This window comes from Taudactylus pleione, unplaced genomic scaffold (genome assembly GCF_031769625.1).
Source record: "Taudactylus pleione unplaced genomic scaffold, aTauple2 ptg000251l, whole genome shotgun sequence".
Taxonomy (NCBI): Eukaryota; Metazoa; Chordata; class Amphibia; order Anura; family Myobatrachidae; genus Taudactylus; species Taudactylus pleione.
In genome coordinates this window covers 10,157,855-10,182,820 of record NW_028284653.1, presented here as the reverse complement: position 1 = coordinate 10,182,820, position 24,966 = coordinate 10,157,855, and the positions used below count along the sequence as shown (strand labels likewise).

Sequence of the window (24,966 nt, the reverse complement as noted above, 5' to 3'; positions counted from 1 at the left end):
CAAAGCCAATATAAATTATTATTGTACTATGGATACATTTTACTTTCCCATTTCCCCTACACCTTGCTCATATACTGCAGGACAGATTTCCTTGTTTTCTAATAAAATTAATTAAGCTGAAGACTCATTAAAGCCGGAAACATACATTTCTGGCTCATTAGTGCTTTTGGCATAGATTAATCCAGGTGATTTTGGCAGTTAAAAACATTTCTTCTTTATAACTTCATGGCAGCCCAACTTATGGGTTAAACCTTGGTCAGCTCAGCAGACCGGATTAAGTATCTATCCCCCATATGGTATATAGTGTGACTCTTTTTTCCATTCCTTTCTTCTGCCACTTCAGGCAAGCAGATCTGTTAGTGGAAATGAAAGCTACTTAGGACAGAAGAAAATCCATATGGTCCCGTCTTGCATGGTGGAGGCCCATTGGAACAAGCGATGGTCCCCAGAGATTTCTCATACTACAATAGGTAGTAGCTGCAAAATGCATGTCCTCTTTTAAAAAATGTAAATAGCCTTTGATCCGGCATAGGAGCACAGAGCAAACCCTGTGCGAGTAAGATGAGCAAACGCATTTCTGGGCACGCAGTTGGCCTAGGCATTGCCTGAAGTATGGAGATGGAGCCGGAGACCTTTTATTTAGCATTTTTGTTTTTTATGTCAATTTTTTTGTACTCTTGCTGAGCCTGTTGAAGGAAAGAAATCTAGCAAGACTGATTACTGTGTTGTAGAGCCTGTGATTAGGATTTACTTAATGATTGCACATACTGAATGGACAGTACCCATAATAAAGCTAATAAAGTGCAACCTCCATAACAATATACACAATTGGATGTAGAAAATCTGTGTCTGAGGAGGGGGGTCATCTCAAGTGGTAAAAGAACAAGATCAGAGATACATGGAGAACTGAAAAAAGTATAAGCGTTTTAATCAAAAGGTTCTATTGATTAATGTGAAATTGATTCATCTGATCGTGAAAACAGTAAAACAAAAATAACCCAGAACTTTTAACTACAAAGCAGTAGAAAGTAACATTACGGTAATTAAACATATAAATAAAATAATGGGTTTACAAAATACAGCTTCTACATCTAGGTCACAAGATGAATTTGGAGAAAAATAGTATAAAACATGATATTTGTAGTACATAAGGTGATTAAAGATGTGTTGGATAAGAAATGGAATTAATTGGTGAAAGTACAAAGATTACACAATGTTGACTTTCAATAGACTGAGAACATTAATTGGAACCCAATGTTCAACAGGAGCTTGTTTATCAGCAAATACTGCTATACCACTAGAGCAGGGGTGGGGAACCTTTTTTCTGCCAAGAGCCATTTTCATATATGGTATATAACATTATTCATGGGCCTGGTGCAAGCCTCGCCCCCTCTGTGTGATGTCACATGGGGCGGGCCCACAATTGCCAGTGATTACAGCAATGCCCGGAGCATCCTGAGGATGTTCCGGGGAGCTTTAAGGGCCGTGGTGTGACCATCTGAAGCGTCCTAAAGATGCTCCGGGTGGCACGAATGCATAGATTCTGGCAGCAGGGTGCCATTCTATGCACTCTGCTAGCCAGATAAGGCTAGCAGAAAAAAGCTCAGAAGGCCAGACCAAAATGATTCTGAGGGCCTTATAGGGCCCCTGAGCCTGAGGTTCCCCATCCCTGCACTAGAGGATGGAGTTCTACTTAAAGATCCTATGGACAGAAAGATGGAGAAATCTTTTAAAACATTACATGTTTCCAAAGGTACAAAAATTTAATCAAGTGTGACTATGGCTTCAGTCTCCAGAACCATCAGAATTTGGATACACAATATGTATACTAATAACCAAGAAAAAGTAAGTAGACAAAGCTTACTAACAGATTTGGAAATTATAATGAAAGGAGCCAATTTCCTTTGTCAATCCTCAATGGATATTGTTACACTTGCAGCTAAAGGTGTATCATTCACAGCAACGACTGCGTTCATGGACAGAATATCATCAGAAAGACAGATCATCTTTTTGTGCTTCTTAAAGGCCCATGTCAGGGTCAAGCTCCTTCCAAAATCATGCTTGCGGGACAGAAGGTGGAATTTACCTCACAAGCTTATAAGAGGAAAGGTGGTGAGGTGCCAGAAATACTGAGAGCACGTTCTACATGAGCCAGGCACATCCTGAGCTCACAGGCAGCAGCTGATGATCTTTGCAAAACAGCAGAATGGTTTTCATTTCATGCATTTTCCAAGCATAATCTTCTGATGTCATTACTTATGAGGCACTCTGTCTAGAAGGAAGATTTCTAAAGAAATTATTGAATAGTATTTTCTTTTGTAAATTAACAGATCTGTGCTTAACTGGTTGTTTGACTCTTCCATATTGTATAGCCTTGGTTCATCCCATAGAGAAGGGCTGCCATGAAGTGCACTGAATTATATTATCAGGTAAACCTAATTTGCTTATATCAGCACATGTATAGGATACAAAGCAAGAAATTAAACAATGGTAGATAAATGGTAAACTCAAACCTTTGTGTGCGGTATATGACCGTTATGATGGCAAATGCCACTGCAACAAGCAAACCGTAGTCTAGACCCAATGAAACTGAAGCCAAAAACGATACCACCCAAATGGCCTAAATAGTGGAACAAAAACAACAAGTATTACACATTCTTATCCATTTCCAGTTAGACAAAATAACACATCTATATCTAATATATTAAATTTAACATGTAGCATGCTATATATCAGTGATTCCCAACCATGGTCCTCAAGGCACACTAACAGTCCTGGTTTTAGTGATATCCATGCTTAAGCACAGATGGTTAAATCAAAATAACTTAGGTGCTAATTAAGTTACCTGTGCTCAATTATGGCTATACTTAAAACCTGGACTGTTAGTGTGCCTTGAGGACCGTGGTTGGGAACCCCTGCTATATATGGTCATAGCTGGAATATAGATACTATCTGTCCTATATGTACAGTTTAGACAGAGTTGTGAGACTTGGTTCCCAAGTACTATGGCAGAATGGTAAATAAATAAATTCATAGTAGCTTTTACTATTTGCATCCAAATGAAGGCATCTAAAGTTCTACCAACATGTTATTAGAATGAAGAGACAAATAACAAAAAAGGGTGAAAAAAGCCAAACACAATTAGCAGCAAAGGGTCCTACACCCTGCACCCTCCTTTCACCTGCACTCTTCTACCAGCTCTTTCTACCATCCCTGACTGCATATTGGCATCTACGGCCACCCCCAAGTCTACTGTAACAAGTAGAAGTTGGATTTAATGTGGTCAACCTTGTGCAACTATATGAATGCTACCTTCAGGGTGCAAATACATATGCAGTACAGTCTAAAGTAATACCAAGGAGCTTACAGTCTAAGTACCTGAGGCAAAGGGAGATAAAGTGACTTGCCCAAGGTCACACGGAGCTCGTTTTGAAACCAGGATGCCTGGTTCCCAGTCCAGTGCTGTAGTGCCACTCCTCCTCCCTATGACAATCTGCATAAATAAATGTTAGTATGTGAGGTCTACACGCTCTGCTGCAATGCCATTAGTCCTGCTAACATGCCCAATGCAGATGAGTAACTGTATTAAAATTAATATAGATCATTATACTAATTAAATAATTTTAGTATTCAAAAGATCCTTCACTGAAATAGAAGCTGAACTCAATCTGCACATGTTCACATTAATCTTCTAAACACAGACTAGTAATCTAAATAAAAATATTCAGCAACTCTCTCACTCTATGAGCAATTAGTCATGTCCTCAAATCACAAGGAAGGCAAATCACACTTATATAAAGGATCCTTATAGCAACACATTGTGAAACAAAAAGATGCTTTGCAGCAATGTTTAGAAACATGCTAATTTATGTTCTCACTTACCAGTTCTAGTCTGCTCGTTCTCCATAAATGTGGGATATCTGCAAATTGCTTGAACATTCCTTTCAAGTTCACCATCACGATGGCTGCTAAAACAGTCTAGAAGTAGAATATGAATAACAGATACTTAATGCAAGAAATATAGGTGATGGCCTAGAGGAGTAGCACACGAAGAGCAGGAGGAAAGGCATAACCAGGCTGAAGCATGTCTGTGTTACAATAATCTAGAGAGAACATGATAAATGCACAAACAAGTACTATGCAATGTGAGGTGATCGTACAAAAAACTGTAACTCATATGGAGCTGCTACAGTAAAAAAGTTAGATAGTAACCTGCCTGCCAGCATCTGAGAGAGTTATTACATGTGCATACCTGCGGCAATGGTTCAAAGAGGTATCCAATGACCAATATGACCAACAGCACCATAAATGAGGACAGCAGACCTGCAATCTAATAATAAAAACACATTAGTGAAAGTTTTCCTTATTACTGCTCATCCAACATTGGTGGTATCTTGCTAATAAAATAAAGATTGGGCGACAGAATACCAATACGTATAGTGCTTTTTTCTGGTGGAGAACGGAAAATCAGGAAGGTCTTCCATACCCTATCATTAACGAAATTTCTTTTATAATAATTTAACCCATGTTGCCTACAAAACTAATCTATGATAAACAGTATTGTATATCTAATTAATTTAGGTAGAACACAGAGAGTGTGGCGGGTGATGCTATATAGTTGTTTTAAAATAGAAGCAGGTGGTATAAGTCTGAGTTTTCAGAGAGTCTGTATGCAGTACACTTCTACATGCAGAACTGTATGTAAAAAAAAGTAATGCAACTAAACACATACCAGGGAAGCCAGACACATGAAAGACAACCTACCTGTCCTTCTGCTAGTTGTTTAAAGAGAACATGAGCGTTCCGGAAACAGCAAAAATGTAGTAATTCTGAAAGTGGCTTTAAATACAGCTGTGAGCCAGTATGTCACATAGACACAAGCACTCTGTCACCTCCTCTTGTCATCAGGATGGCCACTGCCTTCATCTTGTTTACTCCAGGCTCTGGTCAGTTTATGTCTTTTGGTTAAACACTCCTTTACCAGTCTCAGACCATCACCTTATCACCCAGCTCACTTCCACCACCTCACCCTCTTTGAATTCCAACGCTTCCAATCCTCCGCATACCGGTAACAATCTCAGTAATATCAATTTCCAACAGCTTTCCTCCTCTGCAACAACTTTTCTCCCAATTTTAACATTCCCCTGTCCTGCCCTGGTTTCACCACATCGTAATCAAACCATACAGCAAGTGCCGTTTATTGTTGAGCGCTAATGCATATCTTTTCATGGTTAATTCCAGTGCACTAAAAAATGCACTTAAAAACTGTCCCCTTAATGTAGACTGATATTAGTAAAAGCCTCATACTGTACTTCTCATGCCTTCTATATTACTATCACTCCTATCATAATGCTGTCAAACAAATATGCTTCCAATATCTCATCCCCATTCAGGCCTATTTAATATATTTACATCACTTCTCAATCCAAGTCCTCTAAATAGCATCAATACTCGAGATCTTTCTTCCTACTTCAAGGACACATGGATAAGATCTAACATGAAATGGTTATCCTATTCTTCCAGCACAAAACTGGTATGTTTTCTTTCCTGCATCCCTTATTACCTTCTCTTCATTTAAGCAAACGAAGAGGAAGTGCTTAAGCTGGCCACGCACTAGACCAACTTACATCCAACCAGCCAACTAGTTGATTGGTTGGAATGAAAATCTGGTAAGGTATGAAAGCAAATGACAATCAGCAATTTTCTCTCAAATGCCGGTAAATGGACAAAAACTGTTGTTTGAACAAATTGTTTAGATCAAACATTTAACAAACTTGTCTGACGACCATTTTCATCTGTTTTCTGGCACTTAGGAGCAAATTGCTGATCATCATTTACTCCCATACGTTACCAGATTTTCATTCCAACCAATCAACTAGTTGGATCATTGGATAAAAGTTGGTTTAGTGTGTGGCCAGCATTACTCTCTTCTTATGGCACTGTACTACCAACCCACTTGATCCCATGCTTTTTTTCAGCCATAATTTACATCTGTAAGCGCTATATCTCACTGGTATCTCTCCATCATTATTCAATCATATAGTTATTCCCTTTGTACTGGAAAAAAAAACAAAAAATAATCAATATATGCGATCAATAATCTCTCAAATGCTTATCAAGAAACTTGCCCACACTTGTCTCACGTAAGCGGTGTGCAATGCCGGCTGTCGGGATGCCCCCTGTCACAATACAGACAGCGGCACCCCGATGGTTGGTATCCCGACAGGGGTCGGGTAAGTATACTTAAATTCTCTCTTTCTCCTCCTAACCCTCCCTTCTTGTAAGCCTAACCCTCTCCACCTCGCCCCCTAACCCTCCCCGTTAGTGCCTAACCCTCCCCCCTAGGGATGCCTAACCCTACCCTCCCCCCACCAAAACCTAACACCAACCCCGCTATGCTACCTAAACTTAACACTCCCCCCGTGTGGTTAAAAGCACCCCAGATTTATCTCATTCAGGCTGGCATCCTTCAGGATTCCAGCGGCAGGACTAAGATAGGCGTTGGTATTACGACGCCTTTCTTAAGTCTTTTGTCGGCTTCCCCATCGGGATTTAGCCCGGCGGCATCGAGGCCGCCGTTCTCATATGCTTCCTTTCCTAACATGGGGCCTGATTCAGATGGTAAACGTAAATCTCAGATGTTTCCGGGTCAGTGTCTGTGCAGGATCTGTTCTCCACATGTGCAGAACATGTCCTGAGAATATGCTCTCAGATCCCCCCAAGCTGCAGCATGACAGACATGCTGCAGCATTTGGGGAGCTCAGTGGGGGCATGGCTGGTCACTGTTCCTGGAAGCCTAGGCAGATTCCTGGCCTCTTCCGTGACTAGCACCCGGTCAGGCTGCGGGAAGCTTCATCTTTCACAGCCTGATCAAAGAAGCAACCATCGGTCGCGATGGTGGTCGCAGTGCTGGGATTGCAAATGCAGCAGGAAGGTGTCTGATGCCTCCTTCTGCATGTGAGATGGACAGATTTGTACAGCCAATTGTGTGCGGCTCTACAAATCCTTTTATCTCTGAATCAGGCCCATAACCTAATGCATACGTATCTATGTTAATGTCACTTTACCTCTATAAAAATTTACTTTTACCTTAGCTCTTTTTATAAGTCTTAAATCATCTAGCTCCTACCACTGTCTATTTTATTATTTAATTTCTGCTCCCACCAAATCTCCACTTTATACTCAATAATAAACTTTTGTTTTACTGACACTTTTCTCCCACACTGTACTCTTACTTGCATTTCTGGAAATCTGCACTCTTACATTTTTTCTTCATTCCTACTTTCAACTTTTTCTTCCCCTATTTAAATCATCCTTAGCATTACCATGTTTTCTTCAACTCCCACCTTCACTCAGTGTCTACCTAATCTTTTGTTCTGCCCCTTGCTTCCACCTTTATCCTTTCCCCCTTGTCTCTTCCATTTCCTCTTCCCCTTATCTCCTCTCCTCTATTTACCTTCCCCCCCATCTTCTCCCATTACTCCACTTTCATTCTCTTATACTCCACCAGGATCCTACTACGTCACTGCTAATCCCTCCTCCCACCCCCCTCTCCATGTCACTTCACCCCACATCCATCCACATATCATTAAGCTCCCTTCCTGCCCACCTTCTACTGGCCCCCCTTCTAGTACTGGAGACCGCACCATCGCTACACTCTATTCAGCTCAGTCCCCCCAAATCAATCTCACCTCCATGCTACAGCAACCCTGATAATCTCATTAAAATCTCTACAACAAACTTTGTCTCTCTATCCTGTGCCCTCTGGAATGCCAGGTCAGTCTGTAATAAACTAGTCCCAACCCATGACCTTTTCATCTCCAACTCCCTGAATCTCCTAGCCATTACTGAAACCTGGATTTTACCCTCTGACACCACTTCTCCTGCAGCTCTCTCCTCTGGGAGCCTCAACTTTTCACACACCCACGACCTGGGGTTCGCCATGGTGGTCCTTCTATCCCCTGGTTACTCATACCAACCCATTCCCTCTGAACCATCCCTTACATTCTCCACAATTGAAGTCCATGCTTTACGCCTCTTCCACCCAGTACACCTCCGAGTAGCTGTCATTTACCGCCCCCCTGGCCCTCCCTCCAAGTTCCTTGACAACTTTGCTTCCTGGCTCCCTCACTTTCTCTCCTCAGACCTTCCCTCAGTTATCCTAGGTGACTTCAATATTCCAATTGATATCCCCACAGAATCCTCTGCCTCCAAACTCCTCACCCTCGCATCTTCGCTTGGTCTCTCCCAATGGACCTCCTCACCCTCCCATGTGAGTGGCCATTTGCTTGATCTGGTCTTCACTCACCGATGTGATATTTCTGATCACTCCAATTCCCCTTTCGGACCATCACTTCTCTCTTTTAACCTGTCCCTTTCTCCTTCTACCTCCAAAAGCCACCATCACTAAGCATAACATTGACACTATCGACACAGTTTCCTTTTCTTCCCTGCTTGACTCACTTCTCTCCCCTATCCTCTCTCTATCCTGCCCTGACCAAGCCACTTCCCTATACAACGCCTCCCTTACCTCTGCTCTGGACTCTGTTGTTCCACCGGCGATCCCTACTCACACTCGCAGATCTACTCCTCAACCCTGGCATTCCAAATGCACCAGATACCTGCAAAAGTGTTCACGAACCGCCGAGTGACAGTGGAGAAGATCACGCTCTAAGGCAGAGTTTCTCCATTTCAAATTTATGCTCTCATCCTATAGTGCTGCTCTCTCCCTCTCTAAACAGTCATATTTCAGCATCCTCATCTCCTCTCAGTCCTCTAATCCGCAGCGTCTCTTCACCACTTTTAACTCCCTCCTTCGACCACCCCCCTCCTCGTCTCCAATCCTTACTCTCTGGCCTTGACTTTGCTACCTACTTTACATCTAAAATTGATTCCATATGTCAGGACATCATATCCAACCAGTCCCCCAGCTCTCCACCTCCTCCTTTCCCAGATAACTCCTCCCCATCAACTTTACCAACTCTAACATCCTTCTCCCCTGTATCTGAAGAGGAAGTCATGGCCCTCATCCGGTCCTCCCCCCTTGATCCTATCCCCTCTGGCCTGCTCTGCTTCCTCTCTCCTTCTGCCTGCTCCCATCTTGCCCACCTCATTAACCTCTCCCTCATCAGGCACTGGGCCTGATACAGACGCGCTCGCAAGCAGGTCGATGTTGGCCCAGGACGCATGCGCACAAAGGACCCGGCTCCATCGAGCGCATGCGCGAGACCCGGATAGCGACGGTCAAGCCGTCGCTATGGGTCTCGCTACAAAGGGTCGATGGTGAGTGACAGCACGTTCACTTTGGTGGGCGTGCCGGGGACGTGGCTGCCCAGACGGAGGCGTTCCCATGGGAACACCTACCGTCTGAGGCTGGCCCCATGACATTACAAGTGATGTCAGTGGGAGTGCTTTTGGCTCTGATAGAGCCAAATGCACTCCAGGGCTTGCGGCAGATGAGACCCTACCACAAGGGTCTCGTCGCAAAACCGATGGTCGCGGTGGTCTTGACCATCGCGACCATCTTTCTGGCCGCTCGCTATAGCTGTGGGTGGTCACCCACAGCTATACGAGCGGCCAGGAGGCCGCTCTAAAAATTCAGAAGGACGGCCCTGATTCAGAGTGAGCGCTCTGTCAGAGCGTCCGGCTCTGAATCAGGGCCACTGTTCCTTCTGCATTCAAGCATGCCCTTGTCTCCCCCATTCTTAAAAAACCTATCCTTGATCCTAACCTTCTTTCTAACTACTGACCCATTTCTCTCCTCCCTTTTGCCTCCAAACTCCTTGAGCGGATTGTCTACAAACGCCTTAATGCTTTTCTTTCCTCCCACTCCCTCCTTGATCCTTTTCAGTCTGGCTTCCGTTCTCTCCACTCCACTGAAACTGCCCTCACGAAAAGTCAGCAACGACCTCCTTGCTGCCAAATAAAAGGGCCACTACTCTCTTCTCATTCTCCTTGATCTCTCTGCTGCTTTTGACACTGTGGATCACCCTCTCCTGCTGAATATCCTTCACTCCCTTTGTCTACGTGACACTGCCCTCTCCTGGCTGTCATCCTACCTCTCTGACTGATCTTTCTCCGTTTCCTCTCATGACTCCTCTTCCCCCCCACAGCCTCTTACAGTAGGTGTTCCCCAAGGTTCTGTTCTTGGATCTATTCTCACTCTATACTTCCTCTCTAGGTGAACTCATCAGCTCTTTTGACCTCCATTATCAGCTCTATGCTGATGATACTCAAATCTACCTTTCCTCCCCTGATCTCTCCCCCTCTCTTCTGACTCGTATCTCCAACTGTCTCTCTGCTATCTCTTCCTGGATGTCCCAGCGATTTCTTAAACTTAATATGTCTAAGACAGAGCTGATTGTCTTCCCACCCTCCCACATAACCTTACCTCCCACTATTTCTTTATCAATTGATGGAATAACTATCTCATCTAGTCCCAAGGTGCGCTGTCTTGGAGCTATCCTGGACTCATCCCTCTCCTTCAAACCACATATCCAGAAACTCTCACAGTCTTGTCGTTTCCATCTCAAAAATATTTCTAAGATCAGACCCTATCTCACCCAGGATGCTACAAAAACCCTCATACACTCACTGGTCATCTCCAGATTGGACTACTGTAACCTCCTCCTATCTGGCCTCCCCAAATCCCATCTCTCTCCTCTCCAGTCCATCCTTAAAGCTGCTGCACCGCTTATCTTCCTCTCCAAACGCTCTACATCTGCCTTCCCTCTCCTACAAGCCCTCCTCTGGCTCCCCATCCCTTTTAGAACCCAATTTAAGGTTCTCAAGCTTGCTTACAGACCCTCACCCAATCTACCCCATATACATCTCTGATCTCATCTCCCTTCACTCTCCTCTCTGCTCTCTTTGTTCAACTAATGCACGCCGCCTTTCATGCCAGCTGATTACTTCCTCCCACTCCCGCCTCCAAGATTTTGCCCGCACTGCTCCCCACCTCTGGAACTCTCTCCCTCTCCCCATCAGACTCCACCTCTTTGCAATCCTTCAAACGGGCTCTCAAGACACACTACTTCATCAAAGCCTTCCAGCTATCATTCTAACTCCCTGCTACATGCTCCTTCCTCCCCATCTACCGCATCTGTGTCACCCCTGTTTGTCTTCCCCTCCCTTTTAGAATGTAAGCTCTTATGAGCAGGGCTCTCTACCCGCTTGTGCTTCTCCCTACTTTAGTTTCATCTACTTCTTACTCACCACTAGGGCACCTAACACTTGGTTGCTTATGTTCTGTTGCTTATCTGGGTGTTATGGTCACTAATGTAGCAATATATATTATCCATGTCCTGGTCCTGTATTGTATTGTTCTGTAAGTCGCTTGTCTACAACTTGTTTATATACTTTGTAAGGCGCTGCAGAACATTTGTGGCGCCATATAAATAAATTAATAATAATAATAATAATAACAACCACCAACTAGACCTCTTCAGCCAGCCTTTTATTCCCAACACTCCAGACAGTCTGCATTGACTAAAGTGATCAATTATGTCATTTTTCCTACATCTAAAAAGGTTTTTACTAGATTCGAATCCTCCTGGACCTCTCTGCTGCATTTGTTTCTTGGTCTTCGGAAGACAATCCTTCAAATAAAACTGCTCCATCAGTGTTCATCTCTCTGGACCCATATTTTCTCTTTTTTTTTTTATTAACCAATTATTATATGTTTAAGTTTCTCATTTATTAGCTGATCTACTAGACTGTTACTCTGGCTTAAATCACCTGTATTGGCCTCTGGCCTGTGATTTGCTGGATGGAGAAGTGTGTTGGTAATATATATTATATTTTCTAGTAGGCTTTTACTTTTAAGCTATTAGTTCTTGATTAATTAAAACATTCCATAGGGATGCATAGTTTCTTAAACTGCCATCGTGTCTATAGTGGCACTATGTTTCATAGATGTGCTATATACTTTAGAACTGCCATGTGCTTGTGCGGCTGCTTTGTCGCTTAGTTTAGAGAGCAAGCTCGCTGCAGCCTTTAGCCAATATCGGTGAAAATATTGTGAGCTGATCAAAATTGTCTGGAAATGATGGGACATTAATGTTAATAACAAAACCGGTCCAAATTGCATGATTTTAGCGGTTTGTAATCAATTTTTAAAGAAACCCAGATCCAAAACTAGAACACTTGAGGGTGGTTTTGCCAAAACTAAAACACGATGATGATTTAGAACCAAAGCTAAAAACACGGGGGTCTGGCACATCTCTAATTTTCACCTGTCTAAATTGGTAATGACGATTCAATAGATAACAGAATACTCCAAACCGGCAGATGGGGTGAGCTTCACACTCAGTTTCGGTGTTTGTTTCATTTTAGCTGCTACTGTTTCAATTGGATGGACAAACTCTGAGCATCTTGGTTCCAGGTGAATAATACATACGATAAAAACATATTGTGTGCAGCGGATTTTCTTCTTTGCACTCTCCTTAACTTCATTTTTGAACTGAATACATAGGGGGCCTAGTTCTGAATAGCACACAATGTTGATATTTATGTAGTTCGGCGATTATTTGCAACTGCGTATGCGCCAAAACTTCTGAAAACCCCTATGACACATGCGTTACACAAACTGTACGCACAAAGCTGCTGTTGCGATTGGGTCAGACAGTATCAGAAATGTGATGGGAAAGTGATGAGTACCTAGACGGTGACTCGGAGGTGGCTAGTAGTGCACGCAAAATAGTCCGAGTGGGCGTGTTATAGGAGTGTTGAAGGCATGTCAATGCAAGCGGCTGTGTTCCCAGCTGCAAGCATAAGAGGCCATGGTCAGACGGAGAAACTGCACCTGCCATAGGTACGATACCATCGTTGGTGGTGTATAAGTGGGTGTCTCAGTACGTGCAGATTTGGCCACATGGATGTACACAAGGGGAGGAGTTTGTAGCGGAATTTCCTTAAACTCGCAGACGGGCGACCGCCAATAAAAACTGCTGTGAGTCCCATAGTGTTTTTTTTTAGGGTAAAAAAATTCCCACAAACACATGAAGAAGCTGCTGGAAATCAACTTTGAATTCCAATGGAGACTTAAGCCATTTAAGTACTTCATCTAAAATAAAAAAATAATACAATAGAGCTACCCAACTCAGAGATGGCCGAAATTGCAGAGCGGCACACAAGCCTGTGCAATTCGGTCCATCTATTATGCAAACACAGGAGGAGGTGTCTAGAGGAAACAGACACCTCCATGCTGCATCTGAGAGATCTGAGTGCAGTGTTCACTGCCTTGGATCACCATCGCACCCATTGATCGTGATTGTTGCCTCTTTCGCCTGGCAGCTTGCGAGGCCAGGAAATCTGAGTCCACTGACGCAGATGGAATCAACAGCATTAATCTTTTACTAGTAGAAGTGGTCTCATTTGCTTAACTACAACAGGAATATCATTAACCATACTCTTTAATAGATATTTTTTTAATTCTGCCAGTTATTTGCCATAACCTACTAAAGCTGCTGAAAACTTCACACCCTTTCATATTCATTGCACCAAATAGGACAGTCTCCTAATTCTACCATACTTTATTTACTCCAGAAGCACATGGTCTGGAAACTGATGAGTCTCAATCAGAGGAGATTTAAGAGAGGAGAAGGCCTGTGTGCACTGCAGGCTCCATGTGGGCCCCCTCCTATCTGGCAGCAGAGTAGACTCTAGCTTTGTGCCAGGGTCTACTGTGCATGCACAGGTCTCCAGGAACATGGCACCCGTGGCATGGTCCTGAAGTGAAGACTTCTCTATTGCGGATATACAAACAACGGAAAAATGGCCGTCTCACCATTTACCCTGTGATTTCTGATATACTGTAGTGCTGTCCGAAGCGGGACTCTGAAGAGGTAAGTATAATTATAGTTGCAGAGTGTGGGCCCTCCTGGACACAGTGGCCCGTGTGCACCCATTATAGATACACCAATGGTCTCAATGGGAGTATAGCCTAAATGAGATTAATTTAAAAGCCATCTTCATTGCATGTACCCAGTGACCTCAGAAAACTACTGAATAATGGGTCAGATTCAGAGTTGTAGGCTAATGCTGCTGCATCTGTGTAAAAGACGAATATGCCTGGAGGTGTACTGAGACGCCCACCTGCAGCTTTGCAAATCCAAGTATCTGCGTACACAGACGCAGCATCAGTCAGTCATAGATAAGTCTATTACACTACTCAACAAAATGTAAAACATTCTCTGCGTCTGGCATCGTGCATGTGAATGTGTGTTTTCGCCTAATTTAGGGATGCTGCATTTAGTGGAAAAATCTGATTTTCTCGATCACATCACATTTATTAGATACACCCTAATAGCAAAAGATGTAATAGCTATATCTGACATGAGGTAAGGTCAGTGAAAATTTCTATTAATCTCTATAGAACTGAAATATTAATTTATAAAATACTAATTAAACATCAGAAACTCTTAAAAACTACAGAAACTAAACTTCAAACTCTTAATCCAAATTAGCCGTAATGGAATTGTTAATAAACGATAAAATGTAAAGTCACTTTGCTTTAGGGAAATAGGGCATTGATTAATTCCGTTTGTACAGTGCCTCATTGGTCTCTCTAAAAATGGACCAGCAGTAGTCCCCCCATCATTGCAGGGTCCCAGTGTCCTTCGTAATGATGCTCCATTGTCAGAATGTCTTGGTAAAAACGTTCCCCCTGTTCATCACTTATACTAGCCAGATTGTCAGAGAAAATATCTACATGGGAATGTAAAAAGTGAATTTTAAGTGACTTTTACAACCCATATTCTTGTAGTTGTCCAATAGTTCATTCACGCTGGAAACGTAGTTGGCCTCTTTCCCGTTCCCTAAGAATCCATGCACAGGAGCCTTGAAGGAGGACCAAAGAGCAGACTCAATTTCTGTCAATTCTGCATTAAATATTTAATCAGTAAAGCTGCATACACACACACAACAATTTTGTTACAAACGTTTTTCTGAACGATTTTATGAACGATTATCTGTCAGATTTTTTAAAGTGTAATGAACGATTTTTTTGAACTACAAATGATTTTTGCATATTCCCTTAATGAAAATCATTGAGTTGGTCAGTCTGACTGTACTATAAACGTGAACGCGCATGAACGATAATCGTTCATCATTTCAACTTAGAAAGTGAATGATTTTTTCATCGATTTAATTGGTAAACGATATCGTTAATGATAATCGTTCAAAAAATCGTTGTGTGTATGCACCTTAAGCAGTTTCCTTATTTGGGGGGAAATAAGTCTTTTAGCTTTGCTTAACTTTAGAAACTTTTCCTACAGATTACTGAAAGACTGGCCGTCTTTATCCAGAGTTTTCACGTAATGGAGAAATTAAAACAAAAGGTAAAATCAACACTTGCACTGGTCCCTGCCAGTGGTGTGAGGGCTACATAACTCCTTATGGGGATTAGCCATCAGCCCATACTTGCCTACTTTTGAAAAAGCATTTCAGGGAGATTGTGAAAGCAGCACCTATGAGCGTGGCGGTAAAGTGGGCGTGTACTGCTACATCTGAGAGTTGTGTCATAAAATTGATTTACATCCGCATGTAAATGAGCCCCAAAGCAGTTAGTAAGATCTACTTGTTATTGAAAACACACTGATACTTCTCAGAAAATGCATGTAGCCATAGGGATTATTGTGCAATGCAGGGAAATTATACTAATGAACCCATTTGAATGTATATATCTCTGTTTTTTCTTTTATATAAGTGTCATAATGGGGGTAAGGTGAAATGAGGGAGATTGGTAGACTCTTCAGGGAGACAGGGAGATTGCTGCTATTTCAGGGAGTCTCCCTGACAATGAGGGAGAGTTGTCAAGTATGCATCAGCCAGAGTGCTGGGACATAGAGACAGAGGCTCAGTCATGAAGCAGGCCACTGCAAGAACGAGGCCCCCTTTCCCTCCGGTTACTGATGGTCATGATACAGTCCGGGGAGCTTCCTGCTTACCTCTGCCCACCAGCCGGGAGCTGGGACAGGAGCCAGCAAGCAACATGGCATACAGCACTAAGAGGAGGGTTCTGCCCCAGGACCAGCACATGGAGAAGGATGATGAGGATGGGAATTCTGATGACAGAGGATGAGGATCTGGGCAGGATGTGTACCCTATAGTGCAGGCAGAAGGGAGTCTTGCCGAGCACTTATTGTGATTAAATAATTTTCAAATTTCAATTATTCAACATATCTCAAAAAAACTTCCATGATATAAAATTTCTGATGGTGTATTTGGATTCTACGCACAAAATTACATGGATATTGATAAATATCATGTCAGATGCAAAATGGCTGTTGAGTAGTGTTATCGATTCTTAGTAACCCTATGGGTGCGCAGAATGGCAGCTGGAATTGAGACACCGGAGTCATATTCCTTACATATGGGCTCACAGTCGCAGGTTGAGATATGCCCCCAAAATGGTTGTGACACCTGCGTTCTTTGCTGCCACTCTGTAACCTCCCATTACACTGCGAGTAAATAGTTGCTGCGAGCAACTACAGTAATGTACCCTGAAGCATTCACCATGCAACTTAGGCGCATGCGCAATTTGCAGATTATAGATCAACTGCATAAATATCAGCCTAGCATACAGCTCTGAATAAGGCCCAATGCACAGACTGAGGGGTGCACTGAAGCATATCTGGAGAATTTGCCCAATATAATAATATACTGTTCCAAAATATTTGATTTTGCATAATTAATCACTGTTTTTTTGGTATTCCAAAAGTTTTTCTAGTGCTTTTATTAAATAAAGCCATCACATTTATTAGCTGCCATCAAGATATGCATATATAACAAATCTGTAACCCAGCACTATACCACCTTCTTCAGAACAAGAATAGCAGGGAGGCACCAGCAACAAAGACTGTAATGAATCACGTGCTCTGTGTGACCTTACCAATCGTCTTTTTGGTCCTTTTCAACTTACACCCCCCCCCCCTCAAATAAAAAATAAATACAAATTAGAGAGGATCTCTAACCTGTACCCTCACCCATTGTTCATTATTTATTTTTCTCCTTATTTTGATACAATGTCCCTGATATACAATGTAACACAGACAGTGTAATGGTTAGTATTACTGCCTCACAGCACTGAGGTTGTGGGTTTGGTTCCCACTACGGCCCTAACTGTGTGGAGTTTGTATGTTCTCACTGTTTCCTCCTGGTACTCCGGTTTTCTCCCACACTCCAAAAATATACAGGTAGGTTAATTGGCTCCCCATAAAATTTACTATACTGTGTATGTTTGTCAGCATGTGGTAGGGAATATTATTATTATCCTTTATTTAAATGGCGCCACAAGTGTTCCGCAGCGCCTTACATAGTACATAAAACTAATAAGTGAACAAAAAAAACAACAAAAAACAAACAAGTAAATTACAGTACAGTGAAGGACATTAAATACATTGCTGCAATAGTGATTAAAACACTCACAATGCAGCTACTTTTTTAGCTACACATCCCCACATAGCCTCTCTTTTCACAATTGCAACACATAAATTAAAATACTTAGGTATATTTATACCAGCTCAATTATCCTCTCTATATGCTTTTAATTTCTCTCCATTGCTAAATAGATTAAACTCCCAACTCCAGAATTGGAAAGATCTTAAACTCTCTCTACTCGGACGAGTAACTGTAATAAAGAGTGTGGTGTTCCCGAAACTAGCCTATCTTTTACAAACTTTACCCATTACTTTAACAAGAGTGGATGTACTGAAGTTTACGCAGATCTTTTTTAAATTCATTTGGCAGTACAAGAAACCCAGAATGCCGCGTTCCCGAGCTTACCTATTGAAAAAAAATGGAGGGCTGAGCATCCCAAGCATCTCTGCATTTGCAAAAGCTGCCATATTCCGATATATAACTGATTGGTTATTACATACCGATCACTATACTAATCCTGACTTGGAGGAAGCATTATTTCACCCATATGCCCCAGCAGCCTTGTTACACACCCCTAAAATACACATTCCTAAGATATTTCGTTCTAATATTTTATTCTGGGACACTTACACTACGTGGTTGAAGGTTAATACACATTTGGGGAAAAATCCTTTTTCATCCCCGTACATCCCCTTATGGGGTAATCCCTGTTTTCCCCCTTCACTTGACATTCCTCTTTTTAAAATGTGGAATCAAAAGGGAATCATGTCCATCAAAGATGTATTTGATCCGGGTGGCAATTTGCTCTCCTTTGTACAATTACAGGATAAATATGACATCCCTCGTACACAATTTTTTATGTTTCTACAAGTACGTCATTTCATTCAATCCTTAGATAATCCTTTATGGATCTCAATTAACACAGATACAATGGGTCGCATTCTACTCTTATGTCGCTCAACCAAATTCAGAATAGCTCATTTATATAAATACCTGATTGAAATTCCTATACATGCTTGGGCACCAGTTGCGGAAGCTTGGCACACAGAGATACCCGAATTATGTGACTTGGAGCCATTTGTTGCGAATCTGGATTGTGTTTTACCCTGCCTTAAGTCAGCGAGACTTCAAGAAATTCATCTTAGAATTTTAAATCGTACATATATGTCCCCGGCCCAACGGAGACATTTTGTGCCACTGGAGGAGGGAAATTGTGTGAAATGTGACTGCTCTAATGCCTCTCTCTCGCATAACCTCTGGTACTGCAGAAAGATCCATAGATTTTGGAATAAAATTTTGTGTTATCTAAATAATACGATACATCTTAAATTGTCCAAAAATGCAGCAGCTCTTATTTTCGCAGAATTTTCAATATGGGAGTCTGAGTCCTCCTTGGGCCCATGGAAACCTGCTCTGAGAGTCATGGTTACAGTAGCTAAACAACTTATCCTTAATTACTGGATCTCAAAATCAGCACCTACACTAATGGAATGGAAAACTGCGCTGCTGGAGGTAATTTATGCGGAGAGACGTATGGCTATCTTTAACATCGAAAGAGGGGTACGGATTTTTTCCAAAAAATGGGAACCATACATACAATGTCTACCAGTCCAGATTCAGAATAACATATGGAAAGTCTTTGATCACACGGAATGGTTTATGCTAAGAAATATCACTTAAAATGCCCCTATTTGTGCTATTTATATGTAGCTCTCTGTGAATCCCCCCAGACAAGGTATCTCTCACCTTCTGTCAGTGATTCCCCCTCTATTTCTATTTCATATTTCTATTTCACCTTTCTTTCTTCTTCTGTTTCTTTTATCATTTTATTCTAACTCTCCCCCCCTTTTTTCTAATATAATTCTGCATTGATGTAGATTATATTGACGCAACGATTGACTGATATACCGAAGTTGATGTGATAATTGGTTAACTCAAAATTCAATTGCTGCTTACACTGGCTCTATAAGTTGCATAGTTTGAGTGACATTGATTGTATATTTACTTGCATTTCTATACGGTGTACTATATTGATTTTTTTATACAGTATTTGTAATTTTGTAATTTTCTACATTATATTATATTCAAGTACTTTGTTTCTTTGTACTTTGACATAATTTCAATCTATATTTGTACTATTTTCCCAAAAAAAAAAGTTTGAAAAGATTAACAGTAGTTTGTATATTGTTTGTTCCAAGAAACAGACTAGTCGTTTATCAGACAATTTTATTTTCTCTAATTCTTGGATTGTGCAATGTATAACTGTTTTATTGCTGTTCAATAAAAAAAAAAGATATTTAAAAAAAAAAAAAACACTCACAATAAGCAGCAGGGAGTTGGCAGAGACGTGTTAGGTGCCCTTATGAGGAGTAAGGAGTAGAAGAAAGTGTAAGGAGAAGCACATCAGGGAAGAGGTCCCTGCTCGTGAGAGCTTACATTCTAAAGGGGAGGGGCAGACAGACAGGCATGACTCAGAAGGAGAAGATAGAGAGGAGAGAGTATTATGTTGATTAGGATGAGAGCTGGAAGACCTTGATGAAGTTGTGGGTCTTGAGAGCCCGTTTGAAGATATGCAGTGAGGTGGAGAGTCTGATAGGGAGAGGGATAGAGTTCCAAAGGTAGGAAGCAGCATGGGCAAAATCTTGGAGGCGGGAGTGGGAGGAAGTAATCAGTTGGCAGGAGAGGCGACATGCATTTGTTGAGCGAAGTGGACTGGCGGGAGTGTGAAGGGAGAGAGGGTCAGAAATGTATGTGGGGGAAGATTTAGTGAGGGCTTTGTAGGCGAGTGTAAGAACCTTGAATTGGCATCTGAAGGGGAAGGGGAGCCAGTGTAGGGCTTGAAGGAGAGGGGAAAGATGGAGAACGTGTGGAGAGGAAGATGAGCCGGGCAGCAGCATTGAGGACCGATTGTAGTGGAGAGAGGTGAGAGACTAGGAGGCCAGCTAGGAGAAGGTTACAGTAGTCCAATCTGGAGATGACTAGTGAGTGGATGAGGGTTTTAGTGGCATCCTGGGTGAGGAAGGGTCTAATCCTGGAAATATTTTTTAGGTGGAAGCGGCAGGACTGCGAGAGGTGCTGAATGTGTGGTTTAAAGGAGAGGGAGGAGTCAAGAATACCTCCAAGACAGCACACTTTGGGGATAGAGGAGATAGTTGTGCCATCAATAGATAAAGAAATTGTGGGAAGTGAGGTAATGGAAGAGGGTGGGAAGATGATCAGCTCAGTCTTAGACATGTTAAGTTTAAGAAAGCGCTGGGACATCCATGAAGAGATAGCAGAGAGACAGTTGGAGATACGGGTAAGAAGCAAGAGGGAAAGGTCAGGGGTGGAAAGGTAAATTTGAGTATCATCAGCATAGAGATTATATTGGAGGTCAAAAGAGTTCACCTAGAGAGGACGTATATAGGGAGAAAAGGAGAGGTCCAAGAACAGAACCTTGGGGAACTCCTATTGTTAGTGGAAGTGGGAGGGAAGAGGAGTCCTGAGAGGAGACAGAGAAGGAACGATCAGTGAGGTAGGAGGACAGCCAGGAGAAGGCAATGCCATGGAAACCAAGAGAGTGAAGGATATGCAGCAGTAGAGGCTGGTCTACAGTGTCAAATGTAGCAGAGATAGATTGTAAGCTCCGCTGGGGCAGGGACAGATGTCTGCGGAATATGTGTGCGCTATATAAATAACTGGTAATAATAAAATAAATAAACATTCTCTGAGAGGTAGCAAAATATGAAATTTGAGTTTAAGTACTTTTCTTGTTATTATGGAAAGAGAAAGACGACTTAGTCATATATGGTTGATTTGGACATGCTTGAAAATTTATATACTTTCTGATTTATCTGACAGACTACGGGCCTGATTCAGACCCTGTTGCTATATGCGTATGCTCGCACTGAGCGTATGCAAATTTTCCAAAATGACGTCATGGGATGCAATCGCTCGCCAAGGCATAAGCACACCCACTTTGGCTGTGCGAGCGATCGCTCTGCGTATGCAGACACCCCTTAGCGTATGTAGAGATGCCCACTGACACACGTCATCTCCAGGAAGTGTATGAAAACATTGGTACATCGAGGATCATCGGATGCGAACGCAGTGCTTGTGGTGGCCTTATCCTGCCGCAAGCACTGTGAGCATTTCAGTGTAAAAAAAAAAGCGAAGTGACGTGTACTATGACGCTGCCTGTTAATTATGCACGCCTCTGAATCGGCGTTGAAACACTCAGGCACGCCTGCGTTCGCATCTCCAACCCCCCGTTTTTACTGGAGTGCCCCTGTTACCACCCACAAACGGCCTCTCCTGTCACTCATTACACTGGGCTGTCTTTGCAAGGCGAGCGAGCGGTATGCAATCGCAGTGAGTAGTTCGTGCACACGCAGAACGAAGCGTGCGCATGCATAACATCGGCCCGCTTGCAAGTGCACACATATAGCAAACTGGTCTGAATCAGTTAAATGTAATAAATAACAATAGTCAGAGCGCTACATAAACCTAGTAAATAATTGTGCAGTATGACGTAGTCTTAAATAATTATTATAAATTGTTACTAGCAAACAGTTTACATTACATCCAAGAAAACTTAGAAACACAATAAAATACAGTTATCGCTTCCCCAACAGTTTGCTAAGCAAATTGTGTAAAGCAGAATTTCCAACCACGACACCTTAAAATCAGAATAAAATGGACCATACAACTAGGCCAGTAATTTCCCAGGTCTGCACTTATGGCACCCTAACAGTCCAGGTTTTAAGGATATTAATGCTAAGGCCCAGGTAACTTAATTTGTACCTCAGTCAGTTTGATTATACCATATGTGCACAGGCATGGATATCCTTAGAACCTGGATTGTTAGGGTACCTTCAGGACAGAGTTTGGGAAACCCGCAACAGACAACACATTAGTAATTATATAGCTTTTTGAATGAAAAACAATAATTCAGAAGATCCTACCAACACATACCTGTGTATTCCCTCCAGTGCTCTCCTGAACCAGGCTACGAGACATTGAGCAGGTCACAGCAAATGTTTGAAAGAAAGAGCCAATAGAATTACACAGCCCCAGAGCAATAAGTTCCTGCAAAATTATAAACAGTTCAGTAATAGGTTAACACAATACATTTGGTGAATTCAGTATCAGGGGGGAGATGTACTAAGCTCTGAAAAGTGATAAACTGGAGAGTGATAAACTGGCAGCTACTCCGCTCCTAACTGTCATCTCACAGGCTGTGTTTGAAAAATGACAGTTGGGAGCTGATGGGCTGGTGGTTTATCACTTTCCAGAGCTTAGTACATCTGTCCCCCGGTCTACTAACGAAAAAACATTTGGCAGAGCTAGCTTATTTGGGACATTGTAATTAGGCTGGCTGCTAAAGAAGTCAAATATTTGGAGAACATATAAGAAAGCATGTTAATTGGCACACCACACATATTTTATTAGATTTTAAAATGAGATATAGACAAAAACAAACAACAAAAGACAATGAGAAGACAATAATATTGGTACAAGAACGGTGCACAACGGACACCCCAAGCACTAACAAATAGCAATAAGGATCAAATTCTCTCAAACGTTGACAGACACTTCCTTTTCGTATACATGAATCGTACATGGGAAACAAGGCCAAAACCAAACAGACAAATTTTCAAGTTGAAACAGAAAAGAAATATGTCCGCGCTAGATTTTACCCATATTATACAACGTACCAGCTGCATTTCAATATTAATGCCATATGTATACAAAACAGAAAGACTTTTGCCATCGGCGCTTACAATAATATACTGTAAAATCTGCTGCCTTGCCCTGGTGTGTGTGGACTTTTCTTGCTCCCTGCCTGAGTGCTGCCCTTGGCTGCTTGATCCCCGCGGTTTCCAGAGTGGCCCGTGGTCTTCTGCAGCTCCTTTGGAGTCCTGCAGCTCCTATGTCTCCACTGTTCCTGTGATGATGTGTGCGGGCAGCCACCCGACAGCTTGATCACCCTGAGCCTGCTGAAGCCGTGTGGGTGCAGCGTGCTGACTGGCCCGGAGGCCATCTTGTCTGCTGGGACATGCTGCTGCATTCTCTCCCTCGCTGCTGATCTGAATGAAATGCTGCTGCTTGGTGTCTGCCTGCATCCCAACTCTCTCCTGCCAACAACTACACAGCCTTGGAGGAGTTGTGCTTCTCAGTGAGTGCAATTCATCTTTCTCCCCCCTCCACCCCACCCCACCCCACCCCACCCCACCTCTGCCTGGTTGACAGCTTCCATTTCCTCACACACAGGCTCCTGGTGCCTCTCCACTCCTGCCTTTTACATATACATAGACTCTTGGCTTCTTTACTTTCAACTCACCTGCTACACTGTATCCACCAAGAATGGATACCTCTCTACAACAAATCCTTCAAGCTATTAATTCCTCTGCTCAGAGGTTTATTAACAAATGTGGAGACTTGCAGGTGGACATTCTCTCTCCTTACTGTATCCCTTGGAAATCTCAGGAGGAAGTTCAGGTGTCTGAATTTCCAATTCCTGAATCTGCTGTCCACATTTCCCTTGTGAAAGGTAATTTCCTGGATTTCTCCTTCCCTATAGCTGTGACTTTCCCTGAAATTTATATTTTCTGCGTTCAAGGGTGGTTGGACTCAGCTGTGGTAAATATAAAGCTTTGTCTTTCTATCCTGTCCGATATGTCGTGGCTCCAGGATTTGCCGTTGTATTCTATGTGCTTTTCTGTTTGTCCTCGAGTGGCCTGGGAGTGGGACTGCTCCTCTGTTTACTTACTCCCAGGAGTAAGTAAGGAGTTGTTGCTATGGGATCCAAGTAAACCTAGGCTGGGGTTAGGATATATAGGGTGGGGGGTTGTGCGGGAGGTTTGCTTTGGGTGCATTTTTTTTTATTTTGTTATTTTGGCAGATGTGGCTAGCTTATTTTTTATTTTTTAAAGGAAAAAAAGAATCATCATGATGTGTGGTCATTCTACTTAGTTTTTAACTGAAACTGGGAGATTTAGCCAGACGTGAGATTTATTTTTAAGGAAACCAATTTAGCATTAAACATTCAAGGAGACATACAGAGTCACATCATGGGTGATCACACAAATTGCATATATCATTGCAATGGGACGGTTAAAACAAGGTGGGGAATACAGGGAACATCACAGATTTACTCCAGTTAATACATATACTTGAGAAACAATCAAGCAAACCCACCACTGCCAAAAGAGGTGGGAGCGAGGAAGCAGTACATGACAAAAACAATAACATATTGTCTGCATACTGTATAAGGCAATTTTTCTCCTTAGACCCTGAAACCATAAAGGCCAAAGATAACAGGATAAGCACAGATTGCACAGGCTAAAGGCTCTATGCCAATGCCAAAAAGGAATGGAGAAAGTGGCGTCACTGGGGTTGGTGACACCCAGTGTGCTGTACTCACCCTGTCACCCCTCCTATGGTCCTCTGCACGTGACAAAGGTGTGCTTGGCTTGGGACGTGGCCTCGTGCCAATGAAACCATGCCCCCAGATGCATGAGGTTTTGGCTGTGTGTCACAAACCCATTTAGTCATGCTGGTGGCTTGCCCAGTGCTCCGGAATCCGCTGGGCAGCCCCCTGCCTCT

General features: G+C 42.5%; 1 protein-coding gene across 1 annotated transcript in view; it reads right to left on the bottom strand.

The window, feature by feature from the left end:
• Positions 1-24,966, bottom strand: part of SLC26A5 (solute carrier family 26 member 5) — a 98,143-nt gene that overhangs the window by 20,053 nt on the left and 53,124 nt on the right. Inside the window, exons 10-13 of the mRNA XM_088480242.1 lie at positions 22,333-22,446; positions 4,253-4,330; positions 3,883-3,978; positions 2,514-2,620 (exon numbers count right to left, since the gene is read on the bottom strand). Coding sequence (XP_088336368.1) covers positions 2,514-2,620; positions 3,883-3,978; positions 4,253-4,330; positions 22,333-22,446 — 395 coding nt within the window. The remainder of the gene's footprint in view (positions 1-2,513; positions 2,621-3,882; positions 3,979-4,252; positions 4,331-22,332; positions 22,447-24,966) is intronic.